Source organism: Rana temporaria, chromosome 3 (assembly GCF_905171775.1).
Source record: "Rana temporaria chromosome 3, aRanTem1.1, whole genome shotgun sequence".
NCBI classification, from domain to species: Eukaryota; Metazoa; Chordata; class Amphibia; order Anura; family Ranidae; genus Rana; species Rana temporaria.
Genome location: NC_053491.1, coordinates 80,539,739 through 80,552,148, shown reverse-complemented (window position 1 = coordinate 80,552,148; position 12,410 = coordinate 80,539,739). Strand labels below are relative to the sequence as shown.

Below are 12,410 nucleotides of genomic sequence, written 5' to 3'. Positions count from 1 at the left end.
GACTTATAGAATCTCATGTGGGCTGTGTTTTTTTGGGACTTATACAATCTCATGTGATTACCCCGCAAGGGGAACTATAGACTACATGTAGTTTGTTTGATCTTGTATTTTGATATCTATTAGTACTTTGCATTGCAGATTATGAACATATGAGTTCAGGAGAATCATATTTTTTCTCAAGCGCTGTTAATGTTTTATTATTATTGTTATAATGAGAAATATCTTTCCAAGTTTATCTTGCCATTATATAATAGCTGCTATACTGCTTTAAATCTATTCTTGAGCGCTAGGATCAGAGCTATCCTTGGATTTTTTTTGAAGGGCAAATGATTAATGAAGAATTTACTTCCTGAAATCCATCTGCCCTTAGCTCATGCAGGAGAGTGTGCTTAGCTGAGAAAACCCCTCTTCCTCCCCTCCCCTCCCCTTCTGAAGTCTCCTGGAATGTGTGACATAATTTGCCTAATTTGTCTAGACAAGAAACCAGGAAGTAACTGAAGAAATGTATAAAAAAATAAAATAAAAAAACAAGTAAATATGATACTATTTACTAGCAGTATCGTATCGGGGGCGCATATTTACGCTGGCTGCTAGTGGCGCTCCTATTGATTTTCTATGCACATATGCAAATGAGGGAGATACACCGATTCACGAACGTAGTTGCGCCCGGCGCATAATATACGCGGTTTGCGTAAGTCGTACGTCCGGCGTAAAGTTATTCCCCATATAGGAGGTGCAACTCATGCAAAGGTATGGACCATGGAACACAAGCCGTCATATCTTTTGTCGTTTTCGTTGTACGTGAATATGACTAGGCGTAGGTTACGTTCACATCGTAGGCAGTGATTCGACGTATCATAGGCAGTTGTTTTGACGTGATTCTGAGCATATGCACTGTGATGCGGCCACGGGATGGCGCATGCACCGTTCATTTTAAGTACTTCAATGGCGCTTGGCCCATCATTTGCATGGGGTCACGCCTCATTAGCATGGCTCACGCCCACTTCCACCTACGCTGGCTTACGCCGAGGAAACCCAGCGTATCTTTAAGAGCTAGTGGGAGCGAGTGCTTTGTGAATCCAGTGCTTGCCTCTGTGCGCTGCGCCGGCGTAGCGTAAAAGAGATACGCTACGGCGGCATAAATATGCGCCGATGTATGTGAATCCGGGCAATGTGGTATAACATTATAAACTCTTCTCTCCAGCCATCAAGTAGTGTTTTATTCTCTTTTTCACATCACTAGCATGGTAACTTTTCATTATGAAAGAAACCTGCTTTTTACCAAGATAAGATCAGAGAACAGTGACTTATTTGTCTGATGGATAATGGTAGCCATACAAGGAGCAATTTTGTTTACAATGGTATGGTTAATTTACTGTCTGGGACAAAAGATTGTTGAATGCACCATACACTACAATTATCATATCAATCTAGCTTCTCCAGTGTCTCTTTAGATAACCCACAGTGCTAACTGGCTTCTAGTCCTGCCTGTCCCTTACCCAGTGCTACTGTGCTGGAGGTTACAGAAGGCTGATACCAAGTCAGATTCAGATACTAACACTGCTACATGGAAAAAATACACTAAGGCCGGGTACACACGGGCAAACATGTACGATGAAACCGGTCCGTCGGACCGTTTTCACCGTACATGTCTGCCCGGGGACTTCTGTACGATGGCTGTACTAACCATCGTACAGAAGTCCGCGCGTAAACAATACGCGGGGCGTGTCCGCGCCGTCGCTGCGACGATGACGCGGCGATGACGCGGCGACATGGGCGGGCCTGCCTTTTAAATGCTTCCACGCATGCGTCAAAGTCATTCGACGCATGCGAGGGACGGCGGGCGCTCGGACATGTACGGTAGGTCTGTACTGACGACCATACATGTCCGAGCGGGCAGGATTCCAGCGGACGGTTTTAAAACAAGTCCAGGAATATTTGCCCGCTGGGAAAAGGCCCGGCGGGCAAATGTTTGCTGGAATTCTGCCCGCTCGCGCCTACACACGACCGAACATGTATGCTGAAACTGGTCCGCGGACCAGTTTCAGCATACATGTTTGGTCGTGTGTACGGGGCCTTAGGGATGATTTATAAATAATTCACATAGCCACTCACCCAGTGAAATTGCATGTACATCCATTCTGTGAAGCCTCGTACACACGGCCGAGGAACTCGACGTGCCAAACACATCGAGTTCCTCGGCCAGTTCAGCCCTGAAGCCGCCGAGGAGCTCGGCGGGACGAGAGCTCCCATAGAACAACGAGGAAATAGAGAACATGTTCTCTATTTCCTCGCCGAGCTCCTCGTCGGCTTCCTCGGCCGAAAGTGTACACACGACCAGTTTTCTTGGCAGAATTCAGCCAGAAACTCGGTCGGAAGCTGAATTCTGCCGAGGAAACTGGTCGTGTGTACGGGGCCTGAGAATGGGGCAATGATGAATCTAAATAGGAAATATCCTGTGTTGTTTGGATGTTAAATCATTGATTTCAAATAGAATATACTATATTTAGCCACTGGATGGAGTTCCTGCATGACTGGATATAAGATTGCATTGTGCACTGCTAACAAATCAATACCGTTCTGTACACCTTACACAGTATAGTAGTAATTTGTAGCAAATTCTAAATTAAAAGGACATTATTGCTATTTGATGCTCAATTGTACATAAATGTTTATTTAGTTAGTATGCACTAATATAATTTTTTCATTGATTGGCATTCTGAGCTTGAGCTGCCTTTGTACCTATCACATTTTAGGATCTGACTCGGCTAAGAACTAAACAACACAATTGAACAAAATACAGAAAAATGGCCTAGAGTTTATCTTTCTCATTTCTCCCCAGAACATTCTTTAGCTCTATCCACAAGCATTTATTAAAAGTAATAGGTCCCTTTCTAAGAATTCAGTAACTATTTTCAAAATGATATACTATGTTGAAATGGCAATATTTGATAGGAGCTTCCATCAGGTCTTATGGATGGCATCATTGGACTGAATTACTAGTATAATGATAATGGCCTTGTGACGGTATGCAAAGAATGAACTGATGCTGATTCTGTATCTTCATAAACTGCCAGTCCATTATCCTGCCATAAACTCCCTCTTTTCTGACACTGCGTCCATTACACCAACATATTACAACTGACAACAAACAATAAAATCTTGAGAGCAGCTTTTCCTGAATTTGCAATGCTGTTTATCATGTTCGGTACATTCATTTGGTTGAACTTGAGAAATGAATCAATCACAGGGGAAAATGGCATTAACTATATTCTAGTTCAAGTCCTAAAAGAATCTGCATTGGATATATACCGTATATATTTTATATGTTTGACAATATACAGTACTTATCAAAGGCAGGAATTATAAAAATTAAACTGGGGCAAAATCATCTTTTCTGCACTTTGTATGGCTAATATATAAAAGGTGTGCTATAGGAAATATGTTTTGTTGTGAATAAGCTTTTGTAGTCTTGTTTGGCTGTACTTCTCCTGTGGATCACAGCAGTGCAGTTCGTTTTGCACTCCTGTGACCCATTTTCAGCAGAAAGCGGGCTGAAGGCTGATATCACAGACCCATGCAGGCTCGGGCAAGATCACGACAACAAAGTTGGGATCCGCCCACATGCCTAGACTGGCACCTGGCTCAGCCTTTCAGCGAGCCACTGAGAGCCTGAGCCGGCCGCTCCAGCCCCCTCCCCAGCCCAGCACTCCAGAGAGCGTGGGGGAGAGGGGGAGCAGAGAGCTGGTGACTGACAGTGGGGGGTGGGGAGTGGGGGGGTTAGAGCCCCACTTCAACAGTAGTTTTGCATTTTCCTTGTAGCTAAGCTTTAAAGACTTAAAAATATAAAGGATCACAATATTTGCTAAACTCTACAAGAACTGCTATTCCCTATAAATATCTTTATTTCCCTCTAAGACGATAACTATACAGAAAAAATATCTAGCTTTAAAATGTTGATCACTTTTTTATATCCTGTTGCCGGTGGTAATGATTTGTAGCAGAGCTGTCAGTTACATTTTAGAATCTTCTCCCTGATATGTTTTAGTTGTAAAAACTATACTTTGTTGTTTATAGGAAACAGTATATGATTGATGTGATGCAGAGAAGGTGAGAAGATTTGTGTTCTGTGTAATTTACTGGCCGTGCCTCAAAGACCGCTGTATTGGCAGCCATTTGTATCGCACTAGAGCCCAGCGAATGGCTAGAATACTGATGGCAGCATTAGCATGACTTGCCCTCTGGCATGCTACAGGTCTCTGACTACTTCATTAGGACTGAACGGAAATAAAAAACTGTCAGTGTGAACATCACATCCACCAGGGACTGCCTGCAGATTTACATGACGTTAACATGAAAAGCAAAGTCCTATGAAGTCCAACGCGTGACGTATATTCTCTTTGTGGCTTAATGGAAATGTTTACATAAATGTTTCTTTAGCAGAGTTGCTTTTCATACATCAGAAGCCATTCCTTTAGGGGGTAAGTACTAAATGTGTTCTTATAAAGTATTCAATTCAAAAATAACATTCAGTCAACAGCCAAAAAACAGCTAATGTAGTCAATGTTATGCTTATGCTAATGCTAATGCAGCTCTTATAAATGATTCATTCCTTTTTTTAGGCTTGAAAAAGCTTTCCACTTTTATTTTTCAGCTTTTTAGTTGGGAAAAAGTCAACACATACTAGTTTGGAAAGAGTTGATTTTTTTTTTAGATCTGCAAGTACAGAGTGTTTTTTGAGGGTTTTGGAGATATTCTGTACTTTGCCACTTTTTTTTGGACATGTCAGGGAGGAAGTTGCTCTATGTAGTGGCTTCTCCTGGCATATTGGATGTGTGAAGTTAGTGAGTAGTAGATGAAAGGGATTGTTAACAGCTTTTAGGTGTTCAGTGATTGGTGAACAGGAGAGGTTTCAGTAGTTATCCTTTTCCTTTGAAACAGCCTATCCCCAGAAACACATACCCCTCAGTCCTAGCAAAGCCCAGCAGGCTTGACTAAATACCGGGTAGCATCCAGGTTCTTCCTTGAACTTAATAGCTGTAAAATATTGTAATTTTGAATATATTTAATTTAGCTTGTATCTATGGAGGGCGTGCAACATAGCGTCACAGAGTGTCTGTTAAAACAGACAATTCGGTGCCTAAGCTTATGTATACAAACAATGGGACCCAAATGTAACAACGGGACCCAATGTTCCATATACTCTTAAAGCGGTTGTAAACCGCATATATAATTATTATTTTTTTTTACCTGCAAGGCAAAATGCATAATCAGCTAGTATGCACCGCATAATAGCTGATTATGAAATACTTACCTCAAAACGAGGTGAACAACACTTACCTGGTTCACGCCGAGCGAGATGTCATCTTGCTCCGGCGTGTCTTCCGGATATCGCCGCTCCAGCGCTGTGATTGGCTGGAGCGGCGATGACGTCACTCCCGTGCGTGTGCGCGGGAGATTTAAAATCGGCAAGGTCCGGCGGCTGCCGGATCTTTCGCCGTGGATTCCCCCTGCGCATGCGCCGCCCGCATTGCGAGGGGAATATCTCCTAAACCGTACAGGTTTAGGAGATATTCTTTTTACCTACAGGTAAGCCTTGTTATAGGCTTACCTGTAGGTAAAAGTGAAAAATTAAGGTTTACAACCCCTTTAAACCATATCCTAGCTGGGATCCTCCTGAGTCAAAAGCTAGGAGATAAAAAAAAGACTTACCTGTGCTCTCTGTTTGTATACATGACCACACTCAAAAACTGAGGCTTAAAACATTAGAAAAATATATCTGGAACAAACGTGGACTGGAAATGCATGGACAAAGCTAATGGTACTGCAATGGTTCAAGTCAAGTCCTTGGATCCGTATCGGGGAAAGTTCCACAGATAAGTGTACTAAGTTAAAGTGTTACTAAACCCAGGACCCTGCATTCACAATATATGGCCTCCCACAATACACAGACCATGGAAATGAAATTATTTTAGTAACTATTAACTGCTAAATACCTTTTCTCATCAGCAGTTAGAGCAGTCTAATGACTTCTATCAGTGACCAGCCAAGCATTGGTTAAAGATTATAGGAAGAGTTTTCTGACTATGCTATGAGACTTCAAGACCCCTGACCCTCTGACTGGACAGTGGTGATTGGCCCTCTGCTGATCACATGCACCCTCCCAAGAAAAAATAACCTCTCTAGCAATACACACCAAACTAAGCATGTGCGGCCTGACTCCATAGACTCTGTATTATCTGAAAACTATTAGGAGTCAGTGAAACGAGGGCAGGATCAGAGAAGGCAGGATCAAATAACCTTTTCACACAATGCAGAGGATTAACCCCTTAGGTTCCACAGTGAGTATAACAAACATGCTGCACTGCATATACAGACTGATTCGACTGTTGTGGGTTTAGTAACACTTTGAGTTTCAGGATATGAAGTGTTTTTGTACACTTCATATGTGCAGTTTATCAGCACCATGGGCAGCTCCAGAGACAAATCTTCTTAAAGTGGCTGTAAAGGCAGAAGTTTTTTTTATCTTAATGCATTCTATGCATTAAGAAAAAAAAAAAAAAACCTTCTTTGTGCAGCAACCCACCCTATACTTACCTGAGCTCCCTCTCTATCCAGCGATGTGCATGAGTGCCCTTGCCGTCCGGGACTCTCCCTCCTGATTGGTTGAGACACAGCAGCGGTGCCATTGACTCCCACTGCTCTCAATCAAACTCAGTTAGCCAATCAGGATAGATATGTGGTGGGACCAAACCCCAGCTCAGTTTCTGAATGGACGGAGCCCTATAGCAAGCTGCTTGCTGTGGGGACACTCAACAGAAGGGAGGGGCCAGGAGCACCAGTGGGGGACCCGAGAAGAGGAGGATCCAGACTGCTCTGTGCAAAATCATTGCTCAGAGCAGGTAAGTATAACGTTCGTTATTTTTAAAGAAAAATAAATTACTTTAGTATCATTTTAAGGCAGTATTTACTTAGAATACATGGTATTTTTGTATGCAACATTGCTTACATACGTTTTTGCATACATACACAAAATATTCACATGTCAATCATGAATCATATGGTATTAAGGAAGTAATATGGTCCAAACAAAAAAAATGTGAATCAAGCCCAGTGAATACAAACATTCTCAGCAGCAAAGTATGTAGTAGGTTTATAATAAAACATAATTGCCGTCAACAAAAGATTATCTAACTATGTTCTTAGGCCTGCTTTCATTAGCTATTTTACAATGTGTATGTAAACCTGATACATTTGAATAGCTGCTGCTGCCAGTGTTCAGAAAGAACATTATTAAAACAGACACATTTTCCCTTTATTTGTAAATGGTAGCAAGCTACATTAAGACACCTGATATTTTGCAGCGTTTAGTAAAGGTCTTAGAAATGATTTAGACTGGATCTACTTAGGTAGCAATTTACTAAACACAAGTCAACAAGAGCCTATTAGCAGACAAGACTTTCTAAAAGTCATATAGACTCACACTGTGAAATCACAGCTGGAAATACAAATCGTTAAACAAGTTGGATCATTCTGTAAGTGTGTTAAAGTTCAGCCTCATTTTCCCAGTTGGGGACACAAACCATATTACTTGTCTGGCAATTTTGTGGTGGGCTAAAGTGCCTTTAATTTTCAAATTCTGTTCAAGCTTCCAAAAATGTCCCTAATTAATCTACCAGTTGTACTACAAAACTACCGGAGCTCAATACGTTTTCTATTAACATAAACAGCTGAATCAATTGCCGGTGTTGGAGTTTAACAAAAGGGTTGGGGTCCATGATATATTTCTAGAATATTCTTTTTTTTTAATATGTAGCTCAGGGTTTCTAATGCTTGTCCCAGGTATAGTTATAATGTATACAGCATGGTGTGAGGGCAACACAGCAAAGGGAATTCAAAAAGAATAATAGCATATCAATTTGAGATACAAACCATAATGTGTTTTCAATTAGGAACTGAGAATATACAGCAACCAACGGCATCCAATAAGTATTTTATTTTCTGATTTGCATCCAACAGCTTCATTTATTTTGCTAATTCCTTCATATTAAGCAATATCTTTACTGTTAATACATGGACATCTACCAATCTACCAGCAGCTGGTGAAAGAAGCCCAAGTTCCAGCCTGTATCCCCCCCCCCCCCAGTTTCAGTCTGTGTCCCCTCCAGTTTCAGCCTGTGTCCCCCCCAGTTTCAGCCTGTGTCCCCCCCCCCCAGTTTCCGCCTGTGTTCCCCCCCCAGTTTCAGCCTGTGCCCCCCCCCAGTTTCAGCCTGTGCCCCCCCCCCCAGTTTCAGCCTGTGTCCCCCCCCAGTTTCAGCCTGTGTTCCAGCGATCGTAGGGCATGAGAGGGGAGAGCCGCCACTGCCGCCGCTTCCTGGCTGATTAGAGCGCTGGGGAACATGACAGCTTTCTTTACAATAGCTGTGTGTTTCCCCGCTGTGCGGCGCCATATACAGGATTGGACGGTGATCTACGTTTTAGCATGGATATCCTATATGATTTTTAAAATGAAGAATTCACCTCTTATCTTTGGAAATTGAGAGTAATTTAGAGCATGCTAATACCTTCTCTTTTAAAAAATGTAAATGTTTATTTTACAGATTGAATAGGGATGGCAGATAAAATGGTCATTGACTTGGCAATGAATCAATGCGCTCAGCTTGAACAATTTTTTTGTGTAAAGGTATCATCACATGCATGCATGCCCTTTAAAAGCAATGACACTAGTTCAAAGCCTGGTCTTTTCCCCATGGCTGCTGTTATGTAAAGATGTATTACACTTAAATGTCAAAATTGAATTGCTAGTTTCAGTTAGATTTGAAGACTGAAGCCAGTTCCAAGGGAACTGAGTGTACACAGCTAGTGCACATAATGCTTCAGTGGGCTGATAAATAATATTAGTACTAGTCCTATATGAGTGTAGTCAAAAAAGCAATGTTCTCCCTAAACCTTAATAGTGCCCCACCTCTAAATAAGAGGGCAAACAAACAGCCACTGATTTATATTTGTACTAAATATCTTTTTAGGTTATCCTAAGTGGAGAACAGGTGACTTTTACCTTGCTTCTTGCAGCATGGCCTGGGCTGGGGACAGGGCTAATCTTGAGTGGCTCATGTGCCTTTGTGACATTGTCTCAGCTTTTTCAGACTCTTCTCATCAGTCTGTGCAAAGCAGATCTGAGCTGTCAATCAAGGATCTAATCTACCTACCAATGCCTTTGGACAGATTAGATCCTTCACTGACCGTTCCAATTCACTTTGCACAACCTGGGGAAAGGGCCTGAAAAAACTAAGGCCTCGTACACACGACCGAGAAACTCGACGGGCGAAACACATCGTTTTGTTTGTCGAGTTCCTTGTGAAGCTGTCGAGAAACTTGACAGGCCAATTTTCTCCATTCCCGTCAAGGAAATAGAGAACATGCTTTCTTTTTGGCTCGTCGAGTTTCTCAACAGTTTCCTCGACGAAAATGTACACACGCCCGGTTTCCTCGGCAAAAAAATATCTCCCAGCAAGTTTCTTGCTGGTTTTTGCCGAGAAACTCGGTCGTGTGTACGAGGCCTTAGACAACTTCACAGGACATGTGACCCACTCCAGGTTATCCCCATTCCAGGCCACATTAATCCACGGAATTTCCATCACAGTAAGCTGTGGGCAGACATGAATTACTTACATTGAAGGAGGGGAGCATGAGCAGTGTGGTGACAATGGTGCCGAAGCTCTTTGAGCCTACAGACCACCTGCCACCACACTATTGGTGACTGTAGGTTGCACAGGTAACTTCTTTATAAATAAAGATTTTATAGCTAACCATAGAGCACCTACGCATCAGTTGGACATATAGGATAACATTAGTTGCTTCTACAGGCAAAATACCAAAGTCCTCTAGGAGCAGCATTTTTTAAGCCAGTGTGCTTGGACCCTGAACCTGAACTCCAGGCAAACAGCTAAATGCACAGATGCAAATACCTGCCAATGTATCTGTATTTCTATCATCCAGCCCTGAGATTTACAAAGCCCCCTAACATAGCACAGCATTGTGTGTCAGGGAAGGAGACCATATTTTTCTCTTTAGAAAAAAGTTTAAATTTACAGGTCTTCTCCCTCTCCAAACCTGAGATTAGATTGAACATTAAGACCTTTTTCACACTTTGGCACTTTTCAGGCCTTTTAGCTCTAAAAATAGCACCTGAAAATTACGTGAAAAGTGCATCTCTTGTCTCCCCAGTGTGAAAGCCCGAGTGCTTTCCCACTGGGGCGGTGCGCTTGCAGGATGGAAAAAAAAGTCCTTCAAGCAGCATCCTGGGGGCGGTGCGGGAGCAGTGTATATGCTGCAAAGCACTTTGGCAGCACCGCAACACGAGTGCTATTAACTCTTTTTTGTCCACTAGCAGGGGTTAAAAACACCTTGCTAGTGGCCGCTAAAACTAGCAGAGCTTTACCGCTAATGTCGGCACCGCCACAGTGTCAAGGTAGACTTAAGGGAGAAGCAGCAAACAGATCATCTCCCTGTTTCTTGTTAACGTGTGAACACTATAGTACAACTGAGTGGTCATTGTCCTGCTTCTTTTTCTTATTTCTACTGTATAGGGACTGCAAGAGGCAGATACACAGTCAACACTAGTGTAATAATAAATACAGAGCTGAATACATTTGTGCCTTACATATATGATAAGAGTTTAGCCTCAAACCTGAATTACTGTTACCTGAACTGTAAAGTATACAGCATGTTTATGATAGTTATGAAGGTTATGATGCTCTAGTATTAATATCTACAAATTCTAAATATAATTTTAAATATAATATAATCTGTTGTACAATGTAATGTCTGCTTTTAATGTCTGGGATCCCTCCTTCTGTAAAAATCACATATTCTTAGTATGTGCAAAAGGTACCTGTGAATAAAAAGGCTAGATCTATATTTGTTGTATGTGTTTCCTTTCCAATGCTCCTTGCTGCAGTGACAGGTGGGGGCAGTAACAGAAATTAGAGTTTAGGTCCAAAGAAAATAGGAAGCCTTTGCCGGGGCTGTGTGGCTTACGCATGTATTTGTACCCCTGTTTTTAACGCATACTGTTTTTTTTTTATATCCTTTTAGGAAGAGGCTTAGTGCCAAACCTTGTGAGTAGTCCATTGCAAGAGCATCCTCTCACAAGATTTGGGGTGCTCAGTAAACCTTGAAGGGAAGATGGTGTCCGTTTTTCCTGGGATGAGATAAGTATAGAATCTAACCTTTCTACTATTTTGCTCATACTAAGAGAAGACGATCATTATGAGGGGTAGGGGGGCATTCTGGACATTATAAAAAGATTTTGCATTTTATTACAAGGTCTACTTTAAAGAGAAGCTTGCATAATAGCTTATTGATTAATTCAATACTAAATGTTTGGAAAATTGCTTAATGCTCAGTTATCACATGAGAGAATTTACCTTCTGTGCTGGATGTACAGGAAATGGGATCACTGGTAGACCGGACTATATTGGCAATTCGGTATTTCCTGGCATGATGTTGCTGGATAGCCTTTTCCTGGCGTCCTGAGTGAGGTGCTGGATTTACAGGTAAGGTGCCAGGTGATGGCAGGGATTGCCCAGGTGGTTGACTAAATACACCACAGCACATCTTTATAGGTATGTGAGACACTTTCCTTTCTTTTGCAGAAAGCTGAGATTCTCTTTCTTGTGTGTTAACATTTTCAGGGGAAGAATCCAAGGATCTGGACTGTGTATAGCTGTCACAATCTTGCCTCTGAGACCGGTCTGTGGAGGCTCTGCTTCCGTCATCATCAGGTGAACATGGTGAATTGGTGAGGTGAAGGCCACAGCGTAGACTATGTTCCAAACTAGCACAGCTACTTCCTGTAGCAGCTGTGCGTATGGTACTATATGGAGAAAAGTCTGCAGAACGTAAAGAGCCATGGACCTCCAGAGAACAGAGGTCTTCTGAGGAGCAGCTGTGGGCTGGATTATCGGCCACTTCGGATACCAGAATGGATGTGCTATCCACAGACACTGTAATACACAAACAGATAAAAGAACATTAGCCAACTTATAATACCCTTTAGAAATAATTCTACACGCTGGGCTAGATTCATATACCTTTAGGCGGGCGTAGCGTATCTCCTATACGCTACGCCGCCGTAACTTTGAGAGGTGAGTATGGTATTCTCAAAGATTTTGCCGCCAAAGTTACAGCGGCGTAGCGTATAAGGGCCGGCGTAAGCCTGCCTAATTCAAATGTTGAAGCTGTGGGCGTGTTTTATGTATATTAAGTGTGACCCCACGTAAATGACGTTTCGATCGAACGGCGCATGCGCTGTCCGTGGACGTATCCCAGTGCGCATGCTCCAAATGACGTTGGCAAATCGTCAATGCTTTCGACGTGAACGTAAATTACGGCCAGCCCCATTCACG

General features: G+C 42.4%; 1 protein-coding gene across 1 annotated transcript in view; it reads right to left on the bottom strand.

The window, feature by feature from the left end:
• FAM189A1 (family with sequence similarity 189 member A1) overlaps positions 1-12,410 on the bottom strand; it is a 928,350-nt gene that overhangs the window by 40,337 nt on the left and 875,603 nt on the right. The window contains exon 9 of the mRNA XM_040342809.1: positions 11,430-12,008. Coding sequence (XP_040198743.1) covers positions 11,430-12,008 — 579 coding nt within the window. The remainder of the gene's footprint in view (positions 1-11,429; positions 12,009-12,410) is intronic.